Here is a 20951-nt window from a genome sequence, read left to right as displayed (position 1 = left end):
ATGTAGGAGGAATTGTTCTTCTACTTCTTCACCGTACACTCAGACTTCAACTAGAGTTAGGGTTGAGAAGGAGATAACTTTACAGAGGAGAAAATCAGAGGAAAACAAGGTAATAAAAGTTGTTATATTTGTCTGCTTATTGCTCTTATTTTGTTTCAGGTCAGTTCGTTCTGAAGGGTGACCTTGACATTTCAGTGCGGACGGCTTCCAAATACAACGAGAGCAAACTGCTGCACCTTCCTAACCTCAAATATTGGTGAGACTTTGTGGATGGGAGTCAAAACTATCTCTTCCCTATAATTCTCTCAGTTTCGCTACCCATTCTCCATCCTCCATACCCGAGCTCCTATTTACATCCATGTTAAGCTTTTCGCTGCCTGTAGACGTCAGCTGACATCCTGTGTATCTTGCTTAAACGGGCAACAAACCATTAAATAAACAACAACAACAGAAGAAGAAGAAAAGAACGAGTGTCTCTCCCACGATTCCGAGAGGAATGAAATGTGACCCTCCACCACGGAATGAGTCGCATGTCACCTTTTGGGAGGGGTCTTCTGTAATATTATACTATCCGCACTGAGATGTCTGAGATGCTTGTCTAATCCGTCTCATTCTGTGTTGCAGTGTGGGCCTGCAGTGGATCTGTCTGGGAGACCCCAATGACCACCACTCCGTCATGCCCTGTGCACCCGACAAAGTGCCCGACTTCTCACATGAGGTCAGTAACAAGCAATAGACGATTTCCGGAAATAACTCCGTCGGGTTTGTATTAGTTGTGGAAGAGTGACCTTTTCTTGCAAAACCTCTGTTAAATATTGGAGGGGCCAATCACTAGCGAGGGGTGTGTTGGAAACAGGTGCTCCCGTCCACATATTTTTGACACACCCTTCGCTAGTGATTGGCCTCTCCAATGTTTGGCAGAGGTTTTGCAGGAAAAGGTCACTTTCCCACAACACATACAAACCCGACAGTCATATTTGTCTATTCCAACAGGAAAAAAAATATGATCATTGATTCTTCTGAGCCAGAAAGCAAGTCATGTTACATAGCCTCGGTAAGCTCTATCTATGCCAAATAATTATTCCATTCTCACTCACAGAGTAAGAGCAGGCTGCAGCCAGTGGTGCCAATACACATTGACACGATGCACACCATTACTTGAAGATGGCATACGACTGCCCATGTGGCAGGATTGAAATTAAGGTTCATCCTCACGCAGAAGAAGAAAATGTGTAAAATAGACTGCATTAATTGTGTTGCCTGACTCCTTTCAATGCGTGAGTCCGTTTGAAAAGATTGAAAATAGTCATGCCTCTTCTTTTAACAAAAAACTGATTGGGAGGCTTTTCCTATCATTTTCTCATTTCCTTTTCAACATTTTTGTCTTCCACTTTTTTTTCAATTCGCACCTATTCTACCTGTACCTTCTGTTGAATACTAGAGGTGTTTTTTCTGATTTTATAGGAACATGACTCCTTCCGTGCCTTCCGTTCTCAAAGCCTGAACCTGGATTTGAGCCTGAAAACCAAACCGGTGCCGTCCAACTCGAGCGACATTCCATCAAGCCCTGAGTTTTATGCCAGCTCCCTCCGATTTCTGGAGAAGATCAAGGTTGGTGAATCAAAATGATGCTCACTTGTATTTTTTATAGTGGTGGTAGTGTCTTATGATACGATATTGAAGCAAAATATTTTGTTTAGGGCAATGTAAAAAGTTGTTTTAAATTATTTCTGTCTCTTGTTTTTTTCCACATCTTTTAACAAAATGTTTAAATAAAATTTGAGGTTAGGGTAGTTTTGAAAAGGCATTCTTTCGCAGCTGGGCTTAAGTTTTGATAGATTATAAAACTGAAAAGCTTGAGCTCTTCAGAGAAAGGGAAGAGGGAGAGGAGAGACAGTGACACAGACAGAGACAAAGATGAAGAAGAGAACAAATTTGGTTACCCCTTCATGAAAAGAGCGTCATTTGAGAGATGATATGCATACACACTGTGCTTCTGATAACTTGTGCTAAGAACAAAATGATAGCGATCAGTCATCCACATAATTGTGCAATGTGTTGTTGGTTGCAGCAATGCATGTTCAGCGTCACCCGGCCAGTTAGACGTGGCAACCTGTTTGGAGTTATCACATCGCGCAAACCTCAACTCACAAGACACTACAGGTAAACTGCTGGTAATGGAGAACTGAAACAATGGATAGATCTTCCGGGGCATTGGATGGTTCAGACCTGGGAACCCATACGATTTCGCTGTATTTTGTACGCATGATTGTCTAGAATACGATCACTACGGTCTGTGGAAAAAAATACGACGAGAAAAATTCCTAGACTGCTTTTCTTCACAAGCGCACCCTGAAGCCGATCCAGTACTTTGACACATGATTACAGTTTTTGTCAGAAAACATTGAAAGAAGTATTTGTTTTAGATGTATTGGTAAACTTAATTAACAGTGTGACGGACGCGTGTGAAGCATGTTTAAATCATGGATGTTCAAATGCAGTGTGGAGTACGCTCATTTTTCTGAAAATACACCAAGTTTGGTTGAAAATATACTCCAAGAGCAAAACAGGGGTTCCCAGGTCTGATGGTTATACAGCAGTGAAAAGAGCAAGGTTTGGGTGGAGAGATATCTTATGGAAAGCTGCTGTGGGACTGTGAAATGTACAGTGTCGCCTACAGTGTGGGGCATCTCTGACAGGTTACACCCGTAGGGAGTGCTCCATTGTTCTAAAACTGTGTCAAAGTACAGTAGAACCGCCCCCCATTTAAGACCTAAAAACATCTAAGCAAATCAGGTCTTCAAACAACGTAGGGAGCATTAAAATGGAGGTAAACTTACAGACATTGGTTATGAACAGAAGATTGGAAAAGATGGGGTCTTAAAAAGGGGGAGGTTTTAAAATGGGGGGTCTTGAAGGGGGGAGGGGGGGAGGGGTCCACTGTATCCGTTTGGAAAACAAAGTCGACCAGCAACACGTGGAATAAGCGTTTGGTTATTTGAAAGTCTGTCCTTTCAAAAAGGTACCAGTCTAGACTAATGACAAAGTTAGATTACTTAAAAATTCATTTAGTTGTACAGTGGAACCCCCTTTTAAGACCTTTAACAATCTGAGAAAATCAGGTCTGAAAAAGGAGGGAGTCTTAAAATGGGGGTGCCAGTGTAGATGATTTTCACCCTTTTTTTGTCCTGCAGAAAAATCCGCCTGTCGGTGGACTTTCACCGCTTTGTCATCTCCCACTGGATGTCGAACGCCAAGAAGCACGGGGCGGAGCTTGTGGCCGACTCCTTTCAGCTTCGCATGTGTAACCGCCTGACCTTGGTCCCGATAGAGGACGGCTTGCTTCACCGCCCCGGGGCCGACTGGAGCATAAAGTACCTGACCTGTCACCTGGGGCCCACACAGACTTACCTGTGTCAGGAAGCCAGTCACAATGAGGTAGGGCTGTATGCTGCACATCAGAATTTGAATCAAATGAGGCAAAGTGCTATTTTAAGATCTATGTGCCACAAGAGTAAGTAAGAGAAACGCAAACTCTTTGCTGCTTTCATAGGCTATGCAACCCCTACATACACCAGCATTTCTTACTAGCGGAATATTTCGTGTACAACTGCTTTCTATCTTGCTATAAGTTTTTACACGAAAGTGTAAGGGGGTTTGTGTGGTTGGATGGGCCTCGGTCTTCTTCTTCTTCTTCTTCGTTCGTGGGCTCAAACTCCCACGTACACTCGTGTTTTTTGCACGAGTGGAATTTTACGTGTATGACCGTTTTTTACCCCGCCATTTAGGCAGCCATACGCCGTTTTCGGAGGAGGCCTCGGTCTGTAGCAGACGAATTTTGCTGCGGTATAGACACATCGCTCTTGGTAGGTAGAATATGCACCAATCAGGAGCGTACAGCAATTTTGGGTCTTACTGCGCATGCGCTATAGCCGTTATTTACATTACCAACGGAACTGGGAAAAGTAAGTTTCTTTGCTCCATTCATTGCGTTGTTTTTCGCTTGGCATTTTCCAAATAAGGATATCCTACTATGAGTACTACGCTGGAATACTACAATGAATTTTCAAACGGCTACACTGGCTTCGTCTTTCCTGATCGAAAGGGGGTGTATTGTTGATAATTGTAGATAATAGACTCTGCATTTTAATGGTCAAATTGCGATTTCGGTATAAAAATGTAGACAAGGACCTTTAAGCTAATGCGCCTGTCAAAAACGAGCAATCTCAAAAGTGCCCAACAGAATGTTGCGTGTCACTGCCCCCTCCCCCACCCCATTATTGTTATTGACTGTAGAAATTGTGTGTTTCAGTCCAGCTCATCAGGAGGGGTCCCGGTGGACAAGAGTTTCTTCCTCAGTGTCTCCAAGTGAGTGCAACAGTCATTTTCATCACGCCCTCTATGCAGCTTGTTTTAAGCATTTTTGTATGCAAACGTATGGGAGTTTAGATCATTTTCAGCCCTTTTTTGAATGCGATGTATGTGAGTTTAGATGATTTTCAGCCCTTTTTTGTATGCGATGTATGTGAGTTTAGATGATTTTCAGCCCTTTTTTGTATGCGATTAATGTGAGTTTAGATGATTTTCAGCCCTTTTTTGTATGCGATTAATGTAAGTTTCGATGATTTTCAGCCCTTTTTTGTGTGGGAATGCTGTAGTCGTTTGAATGAACATGTTGCGGTTGTTGTCATCGTTGTTGCTGTTCTCATTATCATTGTGGTTGATGTTGAGACCATGTCTTGATTTGTGTTTGCAGAATCTCATACCATCGTGCAGAGCACCGCAACCCAAAGCTGGGGGAGGAAGTGGATCCCGAACAGGTAAGCTCCATGGTTCTTGATACGGAGTGTTGACACATACGTGGGAATGAAGTGTGAGATTTTATTCTGAAAGAGCAACAGTGTTTCATATAGATGAACTACAGAAATAACTCTGTCGGGTTTGTATGGGTTGTGAAAGAGTGAATACTCTACCCAATATTGACGGACTGTGTGATGATATCTTCTGCTATGGTCTGTTGAGACAGTGATATCAAAATCGAGACAGGAGGTCGAGATTTTGATATCACTGTCGAAACAGACCAATAGCAGAAGATATCATCACACAGTCAGTCAATGTTAGATATATTGCTAATTCTCTGGACATTTTGTATTTACTGTAAAGAAATTACAAAAGTATTTGTCTCAGTTTTGGCTGTTCCATATCCCTCCCTCTGATTATTATTTCTTTTTGTTCACTCTTTTCTTGTACTTTTCAGTATTTTAAAATGTCTTTCCTTTCAAAAAGTCTTTAGTCACTTGTTCAACTAAATTCTGGGATAATTACATTTTCATATATGTTTGTTTGTTTTTAAATTTAGGTGTTTTTGTTTTTGAAGTGGGGAAGCAATAAAGAGGTCGTCGATATCAAAACTGATATCGACGGAAATGTCGTCGATATCACTTTTGCACTGAGCTCAGTTTTGCCCAATTGACCAATGGAAATGCACGTAACATATGAAATAGCAATATTTGCTTTTATCGGGGCAAGGTTTACACACGTACTCCTTGTTTGCTTGATTCAGACACAACCCCTTGCTAGTGACTGGCCTATAATGTCATGTGGGAAAGTTTGACTCGACAAAAGCAAGAGTATTCACTCTTTCACAACCCATACCAACCCAACGAGAGTTGCAGTTACCGAACACCGTCTATTTTGATGTATTGAAGTTACACTGAATCTTCACCACTTAGTAAAAAAAAACAAATCTCCATTTTTAGTCCCAGAAGACGCCAACACACAGCGTGGCGATTCATGAGATGCGTGGAGCGTGGAACGAACGTAACCGTGCGGTGGTGCTGGGCCTGTACGACAGCTACATGAAGGCCAAGGCACTCAGACGCAACCTGTCCTCCGAAGCCTTGAAGGGATTCCGTGTCGACAACAGCCAGACCTATGCCATGGTAGGTTAATTGACCCTTTTGAGACAGCAGCTGCCTTTGAATATTGTGCCCCTGTGGCAATGTTTCTTTCAGCCCAAACACTTGTGAAATATTGTAGAACAAGCTAAATGATCATGCAGTAATATTGGAAAGTGTTTGAATTTTTGTGTGTGTTAATGTCAGTCAGAGAGAGAGAGAGAGAGAGCAATTAGAAAGTTAGAATTGACAATATCTCCAAATAACAATATCTTGAAAACAGCTAAAACATTTAGTCTCATTCCCCCCTTTCCTACTCAAACAGGGACATATCACAATAACTGTATATCTATGGGAGTAGAAACTTCCAAATAACTTGCATTTCCCCATCCTTTTTTTTGTATGAAACCATCTAACAAACCTATGACAAAAATCACATCCTAAAACAATCAGGTCCTACAAGATCTCTTAAAATGGAGATAGATTTACAGACATTGTAATAAGAAATTGTTCAGAAAGCAGGGTCTTAAAAGGAGGGGAAGTGGGTGGGGATGTAGCTCAGTCAGTAGCGCGCTGGATTTGTATCCAGTTGGCCGCTAGCTGTCAGCGTGAGTTCGTCCCCACGTTCGACGAGAGATTTATTTCTCAGAGTCAACGTTGTGTGCAGACTCTCCTCGGTGTCCGAACACCCCCGTGTGTACACGCAAGCACAAGACCAAGTGCGCACGAAAAAGATCCTGTAATCCATGTCAGAGTTCGGTGGGTTATAGAAACACGATAATACCCAGCATGCTTCCTCCGAAAGCGATGTATGGCTGCCTAAATGGCGGGGTAAAACCGGTCATACACGTAAAATTCCACTCGTGCAAACCACGAGTGCACGTGAGAGTTTCAGCCCACGAACGCAGAAGAAGAAGAAGAAAAAAAAGGAGGGTTTCACTGTATTCACGCAATTTTGTCTGTCTTCCTGTGGAATTGTTTCTTCTCTCTGAGCAGTCCTCTGCTGGAGAAGAGCTGTACATGTATGCGAGCAGAACTTGCCAAGCAACCTGTGTCCCCTCATTCTTCTCTCACAAACCATTTCCACTTTTTACAGTGATCATGCTGTGTTCTTTTGCTTGCAGAGGAATCGTTCCTTCTCTTTGAACAGCCCTCCATTAGAGAAACACGCAGACCCCATGTCTCCCAGTCCGCTGAGCAAACTACAGATGGGACACGCTCATTCCATGCTGCTGAAACTGGTGTCGGAGTCCGACAGCAAGTCTGTGGCCTTTACAGAGGAGGTGAGTCTACAATACAATAATAATAATAATGATAATGATAGTTTATATATTATGCTACTGGTGTATATGCCTTGCCGTGGCGTAGCAGCTTGTGTGCCCTGATGATCCAAAGAGCTATGCCGGCCGGAGCGTTCATAGTGCTCCTGGCAGGTGCATAACCACGCCGGACAGGTCTGAGGTGAATGGGGCCAGACTAAGTATACACCCTGGCCCTCCAGGTTGGGGGTTGTGCGAAGGGCTAACAAATCATCCATGGAAAAAAGTACTCGTTACAGAAACGTCAACAAAAAGTTGGCGGCCTATGCCCCGGACGGGGTCAAAGGCATAAATAAGTAAGTAAGTAATATAGCGCGAACCACAGAGTTCTATGCTCTCCATGCTTTACATGATACGATTATGGATAAAACACACTAAGTCAAAAAAATGAATACATCAAAATCCTAACATGTTATACAGTAGTGGAACCTGTCTACAGTGACCAGCCAAGAGACTGACCAAAAATGGTCGTTGGAGACAGGTGGTCGCTGTACAAAGGAGAATACAAAATTTTAAAAAACCTTGGGTGTGGTACGTAGTTGTGGACAGGTGGTCGCTTTCGAGAGGTGGTTGCTAGGGCATGTTTTACTGTACAGCTCGGTAACACTGTGCAAGCTTCGTAGAGACATTCAGTGAACACTAACACATGCTGACTCCATGTTTTTGGCATTTGTGTCCAAGGTCGACAGCAAGTCTGTGGCATTTTTGAATAAAAAAACCAAGAAAGATATGTTGTTGGAACGTTTAATTTTTGACAACACAAAACGTAACATTATTTTGGAACGTTGGCAGTCTATTTGTTTTTGGAATTTTGTTGCATTTATGATTATTGTTAATTTATGGTTTAATCCCACAGGTTCCAGCAAAATCAAGTAGCTTAGAGGTTGAAAATGTATGTGATAAGAATAAAAATCATGGCGTATATGTGTGTTTCGGCAGCCTTCCAACTCAAACATGGAGCTGCTTCATGGAGTGAAAGCATGCCGGCCTACAAACATCCTGTCTACCAACTGGCTGAGTGAGTTTTCCTGTAATTCTGTTCGATTATGCTATGTTGTACAGCCTAGAATCCCCCTTTTAAGACCCCCCCCACCCCCCCCCCCCCTCACATTTTAGACTTCCCCTTTTGTAAGACTTGTTGCCTTTTAAGATTTTCTGTTCATAGCTTCTGTAAATTTACCTCCATTTTAAGCTTTTTTCAGACCTAATTTTCTCAGATTTGTTTATGTCTTAAAAAAAGGGGGTTTCATTGTATGGTGTTCTTGTGTTATGTTCTTGTGTTATGTTCTTGTGTTATGTTCTTGTGTTATGTTCTTGTGTTATGTTCTTGTGTTATGTTCTTGTGTTATGTTCTTGTGTTATGTTCTTGTGTTATGTTCTTGCGTTATGTTCTTGTGTTATGTTCTTGCGTTATGTTCTTGCGTTATGTTCTTGCGTTATGTTCTTGTGTTATGTTCTGCCATTTTACTGTTTATACTGGTAATACGTTTATAAATTATATGATGATAACAAATATACCCTTTTTTCATTGTGTGTGTGTGTGTTCAATTTTGCTAACATGTCTGACAGCTGTAGTGAGAAGGGGTGATTAATTAGTGTTCAGTATTATTACACCCCCGGTATAGGGGTGTGTATAGGTTTCACTGGATGTGTTTGTTTGTTTGTTTGTGTGTTTGTTTGTGTTCGCAAGTAGATCTCAAGAATGAACGGACCGATCGTCACCAAACTTGGTGAACAGGTTCTATACATTCCTGAGACGGTCCTTACAAAAATTGGGACCAGTCAAACACACGGTTATGGAGTTATTGGTGGATTTTGGTTTTTTTGGGGGATCAACTACGCATAACTCTTCCTTATCTTCTCCATGTTTTCAGCGTTTACCTCCCTTCCTTCGTATGGTGCACTGTAGAAAACACCAGTGTATTGCACAGTTCTGTTTGTGATGTGGTACCTAGGGCGTCGTCGACGGCAGATATTTTTGCAGCAGCAAGCCAAACAGATAAACTGTTATGTGAGCAGGAACTCTTCCGTAAGAACTGGGAGGATAAACAGGACTTAAACGACCCAGAACTCAACCCTTCCTTAAAAATAAATGCTCCCTTATCCATTCAAGAACTGAAAACGGCTATAGCATCGGTGACAAAAGTCCGATCCGCCTGTGGTTCTGATCCAATAAACTATCAGGTCATACAACATTTACCAAACCAAGGATTAAATCTTTTACTGGATTTTTATTCAACATGCTGGAAGTCTGGCCTGATTCCCACAGCTTGGAAAGAGGCTGTTGTGATCCCCATTTTAAAGCCTGGAAAACCAAGAGCTAACCCTTCCAACTGGCGCCCTATATCTCTGACCTCCCATCTGAGCAAAATCTATGAAAGAATACTAAAATCCAGACTAGAAGATGAAATGGAAAGAAAAAAGGTAATACCCCTGTGCCAAGCTGGTTTCCGTCGAGGCAGGGGTGTCTCGGATCACATTGTAAAACTGTCCTCTAAAATTAAGAAAGCTCTCTCACGCAAGAAGTCTCTCTTTGCTGTCTTTTTTGACATCAAAAAAGCCTACGATACAGTATGGCACCAACGATTGTTGTTCAAATTGAAGCAATTAGGCATCAGTGGTAATATGTTTCAATACATAAAAAGCTTTCTACTGAACAGATCCTTTCAAACTGATTATAAAGGTGCCAAATCATCCACTCGCAAAGTTGACATGGGAGTGCCACAGGGCTCAGTAATAGCACCACTGCTTTTTAGCATTATGCTGCATGACATATCGACAATTAAAACACATGGAGCCGAACTAACGCTTTATGCGGATGATATTGCTCTATGCAAAGAGTATCAAAACAAAACCTATAAAACAGAACACAAATTCTCTAAAGAGTGGCAAACAGCTATAGATAACATTGCGAACTATATGCGGGAGAATGGCTTCACTCTCTCTGCCGAGAAAACTGTATTCGTTGTCTTTACAAACCGAAAACTGGAAGATCGAGAAAAGATACAGTTCTCACTAGATAAATCTGTTGTCTCACCCAGTCAGCAGGTGAAATATCTGGGCGTAGTTTTCACCTCAAATGGACTATGGACTGCTCACTTAAAGTATCTTTTAAGCAAAGCAAATAAGACCATCAACCTTCTTAAAATACTGGCTGCCCAACCATGGGCAAAGTGCCCAGTTATTCTAACAAACATCACCAGAGCTCTTATAAGATCAAGACTATCATATGGACAGGAGGCCTACTTCTCGTCGGCTCGAAAATGGCTTGATAAGCTACAGTCAGCGGAGTGTCGTGCCCTTCGGCTTGCCCTCGGACACCCAAGGCATTCAAAGCAGGCCATTGTATACCACCAAGCAGGATTCCTCCCTCTTGACATGTGGCGGCGTAAGTGCTGCGCAGATTACAATGTTCGAGCCAACACAGTGCAAAACTCAACAAAAGAGGAGCTACAACCGCATTACAATCATGTCCAAAACAAAAAGGCCCACTTTGGCACTACTTTCTCCTCACTGGCTCAATTCAATGCTTCACTCTTTAGTGAAATCAGTGTCGACCCAAATGATGTGGCCCAAAACCCCATATCTCGTGATCCCTCATGGACAATGAAAGAAATGAATTTTGACACAGAATATTGCACAGCTACAAAGGATGATCAGTTATTACTCAGGATACAAGCCCTTGAGCACATTGATACTGTATACAAAGGCCATGTTCATGTTTACACAGACGGGTCAGTGTTGGATGACAAGAAGGCTGGCGCAGCTTTTGTAATCCCCAGCGATGACATGACTGGGAAATTTAAACTGTGCAACAGAAACTCGATCTTCTCAGCTGAGCTCCTTGCCATCTGCATGTCGCTTGTTCATCTCAATCTCAAGAACACTCCTCCTCAAAAGATAGCTATATTCTCTGACTCCAAAGCAGCCATTGAAGCATTGAGATCTAACAAAAGATCAAAAAGACATGATCTTGTCATTGCCATAAAGGAGCTGGCAAATAAAATTATAAAAAAAGGAAGCGAGATTAACCTGGTCTGGTGTCCAGCACACGTGAACGTGCCTGGCAACGAGAAAGCGGACAAAGCCGCTAAAGAAGCTGCCCAAGGCATGGGCGCCTCCGAGGTAGACCTGCCATTGTCTGCTTCTGAGATCAGTAGCCTTACAGACTCTCTTCTCTGGAGAGAATGGAGGAACAAATATATGCACAAGGCTATAAGCTCTGGCTGGCTCATTCGGGAAGCCCCATCAAAACAGATGAACACCTATAATGCATGCCCACGTGTAATAAAAAGGATTAACCGCCTAAGGGCAGAAGCTGGGAGTTACCAATTTCTAGAGCTTAAATGCACCTGTCAATCCGACCTCACCATTGCTCATTTGACTTTGGAGTGTGATTTGAACTCATGCCACTTTCAACCCCTGACTCAGTTTATAAACTCAAATAGAAATATTCTGCCAAATACCTCAAAGGAAAAATTAAGCTATCTTTTAAGTTTTAATAAAGACCTTGGGTGGCAAGGTCCCAAACTTATCGCTGGACTTATGCACACGCACCCACTTGGTCCCTGGATATGAAGAGACATTGCTGCGGCTGACGCCATTGCTTCTCATACAGCTACTATATATTTTTATCAGATCTTTTAAAAATACCATTTTATATCCAAGTATCTCTTAACACCATTTTTAATTAGATGAGCGAGAGTGTGCGGGGGGCGGGAGGGTGGTGAACCACTGTACATAAAGGGAAAGTTTGTGTGCGTGCCTGTGTGTGTTCTTAATCTAAGACAAATGTCGCCAATGTTTTTACAGAGTGACGTTAAATAAACGATTTTATCATCATCATCGACAAGTATGGGACTCGACATGATATGATCAGGAATGGCATTATGGCCCCTGAATCATGTTCGTGCTGTTCCCATTCCACGAGTCTGGAAGGGACCTAAGCTTGACGGGTCCATGGTTCGAAGCCGGCGTACAGTGCGCCACTCAAGCCGGGTATTCGGCTCTACTTGCTACCCGGCGAAGCGGCAGATACACCCCGGACAAAATCTGGTCGATGAGATATTTCAATACCTGCTCTCAGCGCGCAGCGCAAACCGATTTTTTTTCTTTTTTTTTCGGGATCTTTTGTTTTCTGTATGCGGTCAGTAGGTGTTACAGAAAGAGTTATATTGATTTGTCTTTTTCTCCGCCTGTCTCTTTGTCCACTCAATCAACTTATTTTAACCACACTTGTTAGCAGTGCCTTCTCAGTTGGTGGCAGTGAGAATGGTAAGGACGGGGGTGTTTTTCCTACCTCGGAGGAATTTCTTGTTATTATTATTATTATTATTATTATTATAATTATTATTGATATTTTGTTCTTTAATTTTCAAAGATTTCTCTAATGTCAACAGTGGTAAAAACATTCAACATTCAACGTTGTGTTTCAGTTGAGCTGCACAACAGCCAGGTGGTGATGAAGGGTTGTGAGACGCCCGGCTTCCTCATCATCAGCGCGGCCAGAGCGCGCGTCATCTCCTACGTACATATGCCCATCTGGCGCGCCAGTCAGCTGCGCAGCAAGTCCACCTGGACTGCAAACGTCGATTGCATGCAGGTGAGGCTGATTAAGAGAGAGAGAAAAATTGAAGTTTTACGCCCTCACGGCAAAGCCAACAGGTGTTGCCCCGAGTTCAGTTGTATGGGTGTTTAGGTGTAACCAGCCACCTGCACTTATGACAGAATGACTAAGGTCTTTGGGGTTGATTGATTGATTTGATTTTTAAAGGTACTGAACTTGTCAAATCCAGGGCTTTTAGTCATACTTCAGGCAGCTATCCGTTAGAAGAACTACCAAGTTTCATTGACTTGCACCCAAAGTGTCAAGAACTGCGATTTTTTTACGAATTAATTTCGTACTCGGACCCGGCTGGTCTTGGCCTATTTTTGGATCTAAATTTAGATCAGGTAGATCACCACATCATGCACAAAAAGACACGTCGCTAGCAAACTATGTCAGACGTCATCATGAGTTTGTGTAAAACAAAATGGAGGCCGGAATCACTCAGTTGAATCGAACTCCGACCAAACACCACGTAATAACTAGGTTAATTTATGCACTCCCGTGAACAAGAAACTGTCGAGCTTCACAGATGTCGTCGTTGGGTAGTTTTGGGTTTGTTTTACTACCATAGGAGGATTTTTTAACTGTAAATGCACTCAGCTGCAACAAAAATGCAAAACGAAGGCTGTGAGCTGCACTGTGCCTTTAATATATAGGGATAGAGGTTTTAGGCACAGCCTAGTCTTACATTAACCTGTCCTTAGTGCATCTAAAACATAAATAGCAGAACCTGTGTCAATTAAGCCTGTGGGACAAGAGACAGGGAATGTACAGCCACGTCTGTTTGTTTGCTTGCATGCTTGTGTGCGTGCATGTGTGCGTGTGTGTGTGTGTGTGTGTGTGTGTGTGTGTGTGTGTGTGTGTGTCTGATTTACTCAAAATAGGCAAGAAGTAAGTATTGATATAGTTTTAAATGTTGTGGATAAATATTGTGAAACTTTTTTTTTTATTAAAGTAAACAATTCAATGGTAAAAGTTTTAATTTGGATCAATAAATGATGCAAATGAGTAGGAATTTTTTCACACTGGGTTGTGACTGTTGAATAAACACAAATAATTCATTGGTAGGTTTAATCACTGTAGCTGATGAAGAAACCAAACACAGGCAGCTCAAAACACTTTTGTGTCTGCATGAATCTTTTTTTTATTATCACAGGAGGGATACTTTGAGAAGTACTATTCACTCCATCTGTCACTTTAAAACATCCATGGCCATTTTTTCTCAGTACTATGCAACGGTGGATCCAGACTACATGTTCAGTGAGGACAACATCCCCTGGCTGGCGAGAGAAAACGTGGAGGACCGGTCTGGGACTGGTCTCACGGGTCTTCCGGAGATGGTCAGCAGTGGTCAGAGTGTGGGCAGCGTGGTCTGTACCACCATTCCTGCCTCCGCTGATCAGGTGAGTGGTTACTGTGGCATTGGATGCTGGCTGTCTGTCTGTCTGTCTGTCTGTCTATCTGTCTGTCTGTCTATGTCTGTACCACCATTCCTGCCTTCGCTGATCAGGTCAGTGATTACTGTGGTGTGCAAGGCTGTCTGTCTGTCTGTCCTGCATTCCTGTCTCTGCTGATCAGGTCAGTGATTATACTGTGTTGTGGAAGGCTCTCTGTCTGTCTGTCTGTCTGTCTGTGTCTGTCTGTCTGTCTGTCTATGTCTGTACCACCATTCCTGCCTCTGCTGATCAGGTCAGTTATCACTGTGGTGTGCAAGGCTGTACTGTGTTTCTGTCTGTGTATCTGTCTGTCTGTCTGTCCAGCTCTGTGTCTGTACCACATACCTGTCTCTGCTGATCATGTGAGTCATTACTGTGTTGTTAGAGGCTTGCTGTCCGTCTCTGTGTCTGTACTGCATACCTGCCTCTGCTGATCATGTGAGTCATTACTGTGTTGTTAGAGGCTTGCTGTCCGTCTCTGTGTCTGTACTGCATACCTGCCTCTGCTGATCAGCTCAGTGATCACTTTGGTGTTAGTAGCTGTCTCTCTGTCTTTCCGTTTGTTGTTCTGTTTGTGTCTGTACCACCATACCTACCTCTGCTAATCACGTCAATGATTCCAGTGGCGTTTGATGCTGCCCGTCTGTCTGTGTGTGTGTCTGTCTCTCTGTGTCTGTACCACATACCTGCCTCTACTGAACAGATGAGGTTTGAAGCTGTCTTTCTGTCAGTCTGTGTTTTTCCCTTACTGTATCTGTACTGTCCATACCTGCCTCTGCTTATCCAGAGAGTGATTACTGTGGTGTTAAAGGCTTCCCATCAGTCTTTTGGTCTATGTGTCTATTCATCTGTCTGTGACTGTATCACGTACTTGCCTCTGCTGATCAGATGAGTGCATGTTTTCTGGGATGGTAGTTGTCTTCTTTGTAAAAAGTTGTTTCTGTCTGTGCGTCTGTCCATCTGTCTGTGCGTCTGTCCATCTGTCTGTGCGTCTGTCCATCTGTCTGTGTGTCTGTCCATCTGTCTGTGTGTCTGTCCATCTGTCTGTGCGTCTGTCCATCTGTCTGTGCGTCTGTCCATCTGTCTGTGTCTGTCCATATGTCTGTGTGTCTGTCCATATGTCTGTGTGTCTGTCCATCTGTCTGTGCGTCTGTCCATCTGTCTGTGTCTGTCCATCTGTCTGTGTCTGTCCATCTGTCTGTGTCTGTCCATCTGTCTGTGTCTGTCCATCTGTCTGTGTCTGTCCATCTGTCTGTGTCTGTCCATCTGTCTGTGCGTCTGTCCATCTGTCTGTGTGTCTGTCCATCTGTCTGTGTCTGTCCATCTGTCTGTGTCTGTCCATCTGTCTGTGTGTCTGTCCATCTGTCTGTGTCTGTCCATCTGTCTGTGCGTCTGTCCATCTGTCTGTGTCTGTCCATCTGTCTGTGTCTGTCCATCTGTCTGTGTCTGTCCATCTGTCTGTGTCTGTCCATCTGTCTGTGTGTCTGTCCATCTGTCTGTGTCTGTCCATCTGTCTGTGTCTGTCCATCTGTCTGTGTCTGTCCATCTGTCTGTGCGTCTGTCCATCTGTCTGTGTCTGTCCATCTGTCTGTGTCTGTCCATCTGTCTGTGTCTGTCCATCTGTCTGTGTCTGTCCATCTGTCTGTGCGTCTGTCCATCTGTCTGTGCGTCTGTCCATCTGTCTGTGTCTGTCCATCTGTCTGTGTCTGTCCATCTGTCTGTGTGTCTGTCCATCTGTCTGTGCGTCTGTCCATCTGTCTGTGCGTCTGTCCATCTGTCTGTGCGTCTGTCCATCTGTCTGTGTGTCTGTCCATCTGTCTGTGTGTCTGTCCATCTGTCTGTGCGTCTGTCCATCTGTCTGTGTCTGTCCATCTGTCTGTGCGTCTGTCCATCTGTCTGTGCGTCTGTCCATCTGTCTGTGTGTCTGTCCATCTGTCTGTGTGTCTGTCCATCTGTCTGTGCGTCTGTCCATCTGTCTGTGTGTCTGTCCATCTGTCTGTGTCTGTCCATCTGTCTGTGTCTGTCCATCTGTCTGTGTCTGTCCATCTGTCTGTGTGTCTGTCCATCTGTCTGTGCGTCTGTCCATCTGTCTGTGTCTGTCCATCTGTCTGTGTCTGTCCATCTGTCTGTGCGTCTGTCCATCTGTCTGTGTCTGTCCATATGTCTGTGTCTGTCCATCTGTCTGTGTCTGTCCATCTGTCTGTGTCTGTCCATCTGTCTGTGTCTGTCCATCTGTCTGTGTCTGTCCATCTGTCTGTGTGTCTGTCCATCTGTCTGTGTCTGTCCATCTGTCTGTGTGTCTGTCCATCTGTCTGTGTCTGTCCATCTGTCTGTGTCTGTCCATCTGTCTGTGTCTGTCCATCTGTCTGTGTCTGTCCATCTGTCTGTGTCTGTCCATCTGTCTGTGTCTGTCCATCTGTCTGTGTCTGTCCATCTGTCTGTGTCTGTCCATCTGTCTGTGTCTGTCCATCTGTCTGTGTGTCTGTCCATCTGTCTGTGTCTGTCCATCTGTCTGTGTCTGTCCATCTGTCTGTGTCTGTCCATCTGTCTGTGTCTGTCCATCTGTCTGTGTCTGTCCATCTGTCTGTGTCTGTCCATCTGTCTGTGTCTGTCCATCTGTCTGTGTCTGTCCATCTGTCTGTGTCTGTCCATCTGTCTGTGTCTGTCCATCTGTCTGTGTCTGTCCATCTGTCTGTGCGTCTGTCCATCTGTCTGTGTCTGTCCATCTGTCTGTGCGTCTGTCCATCTGTCTGTGTCTGTCCATCTGTCTGTGTCTGTCCATCTGTCTGTGTCTGTCCATCTGTCTGTGCGTCTGTCCATCTGTCTGTGTCTGTCCATCTGTCTGTGCGTCTGTCCATCTGTCTGTGTCTGCACCATAGAAGGGAAGTAATTATTGGGAGTTCAAATAAGTTACATGGTTATGTGCATGTTTGTTTCTTTTCTTTAAATGTATGTTTTTCTTTTTCAGAAGAATGCAGTAGGGGAGCAAACTGTACAGCTGCAGCGCATCATTCATCGGTGTAGCTGCAAGTTCTACTATGCAAACTATGGTGATGTTGACCCCAACTCTCTGTCGGAGGTGCCTCTGCCTGTAAGTTTCTGGCGTGGAGATAAAACTGTGAACTGCTTTGGCTTCTCTTGTGTGTGCTTTCTGGTGTATTATTTCCTCTTGTTTTTTATCTGTTCTTCTTCATCCTCTCTCTCTCTTTGTCATTGTTTTGAATTTGTTTTAGTTAAATTGATGACATCCGCTAAACATTTTTCCAATTCCCTTCCTTTCTCACTTCACGTTTATTGCCCAAGTTTTTATTCTACCAGTCATTTTGTCCTTGTATCTTTTGCTTAGCATGAGAAGTACCATAAACTACCTTGTATACGCCCACTCACCCCATGCACCAATTTTGCCTAAAGTTGGGGGTGGGCGTTTACTTGGTACTATACCCTTTGCAGTAGGCGGTTCCTTTGCTAGATTAACAACTTTTCTGTAAGCAAACCACGAAGGAAATCATGTGAAGTGTAGAGTCGCACATGCTGGCCAGCTATCCGACAGTTTTGAGGTGAAAACGGGGGTACGACAAGGATGTATACTGTCACCATTCCTATTTCTTCTGGCTATCGACTGGATCATGAAGACCACAACAGCAGGCAGGAGAAATGGGATACAATGGACACTCTTCGATCAACTGGAAGACCTCGACTTTGCGGATGATCTTGCCCTCCTTTCCCACAACCATGCCCAAATGCAAGACAAGACTACTCACCTGGAGACAATATCAGCCGGTGTAGGACTCAAGATCAACAAGAGGAAAACCGAATTGATTAAGACCAACACCACAGCCGACAATCCGGTGATGATCAATGGGGAGCCCATCAAGGAAGTGGAGTCCTTTGTTTACCTGGGGAGCATCATTGACGGACAAGGAGGCTCGGACAGGCACGTCAAAGCAAGGATTGGGAAAGCACGGGGAGCCTTTGTCATGCTAAAGAAGATCTGGAGTTCCAAGGAGATTAGCCAAAGGACGAAGCTTCGGATCTTCAATTCAAATGTCAAGTCTGTTCTTCTCTATGGGTGTGAGACATGGAGGACAACAGAGACCATGCTGGGAAAGATCCAAATCTTTGTCAACACCTGCTTGAGGCGCATCCTAAACATCAGATGGATGGACAGAATCCGAAATGAAGACCTTTGGCAGAGAGCTGACCAGAAACCAGCGGCGCAGCAAATTCTCCGGAGGAAATGGGGCTGGGGGATAGGGCACACCCTGAGAAAGCCAGCATCCAGTATCACGAGGCAAGCCCTGAAGTGGAATCCACAAGGGAAAAGGAAGAGAGGCCGGCCGCGCAACAGCTGGAGACGAGACACTGAAGCAGAGATCAACAGGCAGGGGAAGACCTGGAGCCAGATCGAAAGGGCAGCCCAGGACCGTGTCGGATGGAGAATTGTCGTCGATGGCCTATGCTCCCCCGGGGGTTCATAATGGCCTAAGTAAGTAAGTAAGTAACAAGTTTATAACTCCAAAAGATAATGATCGAAAATGAGGGGTGGGCGTTTACTAGGTACTGAACCTTGTGCGCAGCATTTGACCAAAAGTAGGGGGTGGGCGTTTACTCGATACTGGGCGTGTTCAAGGTAGTTTACGGTATGTGCAGTTTTCTTGGCACAAACTAACAAACAATATCAACCAGTGTATATTGTATTGATGCAGCCTGCCGAGGATTCTGACGTCATGACACAAGAGGAAGGAGTGGATACGTTCACCATGCTACACGAAAGCCTCTACGCTTACTCCAACTCGGTAAGTTGTTTGCCATCGTTATAGATAACAGCTGTGTTTTGGTTTTGCTTTTACTGCAGTTTCCTGTTATCGTTCCAACTTGGAAGGATGCTTTTATTCCATGTGTAAAAGCCAGTGATAGTGTACATGATCATTCACACAGGATGGGCGGTACCTTCACAGTTTTTTTTGTAGACAGGTGCAATAGCCTAGTGGATGCGCCTCATGCGGAGGGTTGAGTGTTCAAATCCTGGCCGCACCTGGTGGGTTGAGGATTGAGATTTTCCTGATCTCCCAGGTCAACTGATGTGCAGAACTGTTAGTGCGTTATCGCATTTCGTGTGTACACGCAAGCACAATAACATGCATGCACAGAAAGATCCTGGGATCCATGTCAGAGTTCGGTGCGTTATAGAAATACAATAATTCCAAGCATGCATCCCCCAAAATGGAGTATGGCTGCCTAATTGGCAGGGGAAAAATGGTTATACACATAAAAACTGTGGGAGTTGCAGCCCAGGAACACAGAAGAAGAGGAAGACAGTTTTCGTTAATACCTAAGAAGACAGTTTTTGTTATTACCCGTTTGAAATGGAGGGAAAAAGATAAATCAGCTTTAATTTGCCGGAACACCTGAATTCAATATCTGAACAACAGAATTGTTTCTGCTCATTTTGATTGCCAAAAAAACACGAAGAATCAGGAGTAAACAAGACAAAATGTAAATGTTTGAAACAGTACATGTACGCTATAATTCCATTTTACCTGCCACTGATCCTTCCAATGTGTTTCCGTTTCAGTCCCAGTACGCAGTCATCATGGACATCGTCAACAACCTGTTGCTGTATGTGGAGCCCAAGAAAAAGGTGAGAAGAGAGCGACAGACTTTCTGCATTTTACACTGGATGTGGTTGTGATCAAGATACGGATAGAGAGAGAGAGAGCATGGGCGGAGAAAAGCTAAATCTTGGTTTTTTGAATGACAGTACAGAGGTAGCCCCCTTTTAAGACCCCCCAATTTAAGACCCCCTCCCTTTCAAGACCCTGTGTTCTCAGACTTTCTGTTCATAACCTCTGTCAAACTATCCCATTTTAAGACTTCCTTTTTAAGACCCGATTTTCTCTAATTTTTGAAGGTCTTAAAAGGGGGGTTCCACTGTATCAGTCCAGTTTCCTTTTTCAGAGATATAGCTCTAAGGAAGTAAAGGAAGAGAGATAGAGAGAGAGTATGCGCACTCATCATGCATGCGTTTGTTAGGGGCGGAGAGGGGAGGGTGAAGCTGCAACACATGCAGTGAAGACTGAGTAGTGAGGACATCGCAGCAATAAATTCACTTATTTGAACAATACTGTGCAATGAATACAGTGGAACCCCCCTTTTATGACCTCCATGTTACGAATTCCTCCCTTTTAAGATCCTGTTTCCTCAGATTTTTTGCTCATAATTTCTGTACATTTACCCCATTTTAAGACTCCCTCCTTTCTAAGACCTCATTTTTTGTCTGAATTTTTAAGTCTTAAAAGGAGGGAGTTTGAAAATGGGGTAAATTTACCGAGATTATGAGCAAAAGGAGGGTTCCACTGTACTGAACATATTTGTGTGGTGTGCAGGAAGCCAGTGAGAAGCTGCAGAGCATGAGGTTCAAGCTACAGCTGTCTCGGGACGAAGACCAGAAAAGCCCCATCCTTCAGCTGCAGGAGGTGGTCAGGTACGTTCTGGGATATCAGGGATGAAATGGGATGGCCATTGCTGCTGATGAAATCCATGGGTACCTGTAGCTAATGATTCATGCCCGGTTGCTCAGTTGGTGGAGCACTGGACTTGTGATCCTATAGTCGCAGGTTTGAATCCGGGCCGGGTTAGACACTGGTCAACTTTATGTGCAGACTCAGAGACGGTATCCATGTTCCACCCC

The 20951-nt window shown here is 43.9% G+C and overlaps 1 protein-coding gene across 2 annotated transcripts in view; it reads left to right on the top strand.

The window, feature by feature from the left end:
- The window catches only part of LOC138976007 (protein hobbit-like), a 138413-nt gene that overhangs the window by 94252 nt on the left and 23210 nt on the right, over positions 1 to 20951 (top strand). For both annotated transcript variants that reach the window (XM_070348798.1, XM_070348797.1), the window contains 16 exons: positions 160 to 256; positions 625 to 718; positions 1465 to 1611; positions 2072 to 2163; positions 3195 to 3438; positions 4313 to 4368; positions 4757 to 4820; positions 5760 to 5942; positions 7022 to 7180; positions 8156 to 8234; positions 12652 to 12818; positions 14051 to 14227; positions 17229 to 17351; positions 18967 to 19056; positions 19836 to 19901; positions 20647 to 20744. In XM_070348798.1, coding sequence (XP_070204899.1) covers positions 160 to 256; positions 625 to 718; positions 1465 to 1611; positions 2072 to 2163; positions 3195 to 3438; positions 4313 to 4368; positions 4757 to 4820; positions 5760 to 5942; positions 7022 to 7180; positions 8156 to 8234; positions 12652 to 12818; positions 14051 to 14227; positions 17229 to 17351; positions 18967 to 19056; positions 19836 to 19901; positions 20647 to 20744 — 1936 coding nt within the window. The remainder of the gene's footprint in view (positions 1 to 159; positions 257 to 624; positions 719 to 1464; positions 1612 to 2071; positions 2164 to 3194; positions 3439 to 4312; positions 4369 to 4756; positions 4821 to 5759; positions 5943 to 7021; positions 7181 to 8155; positions 8235 to 12651; positions 12819 to 14050; positions 14228 to 17228; positions 17352 to 18966; positions 19057 to 19835; positions 19902 to 20646; positions 20745 to 20951) is intronic.

This window comes from Littorina saxatilis, linkage group LG9, assembly GCF_037325665.1.
Source record: "Littorina saxatilis isolate snail1 linkage group LG9, US_GU_Lsax_2.0, whole genome shotgun sequence".
Taxonomy (NCBI): domain Eukaryota; kingdom Metazoa; phylum Mollusca; class Gastropoda; order Littorinimorpha; family Littorinidae; genus Littorina; species Littorina saxatilis.
This window is presented reverse-complemented; position numbering and strand designations above follow the sequence as displayed.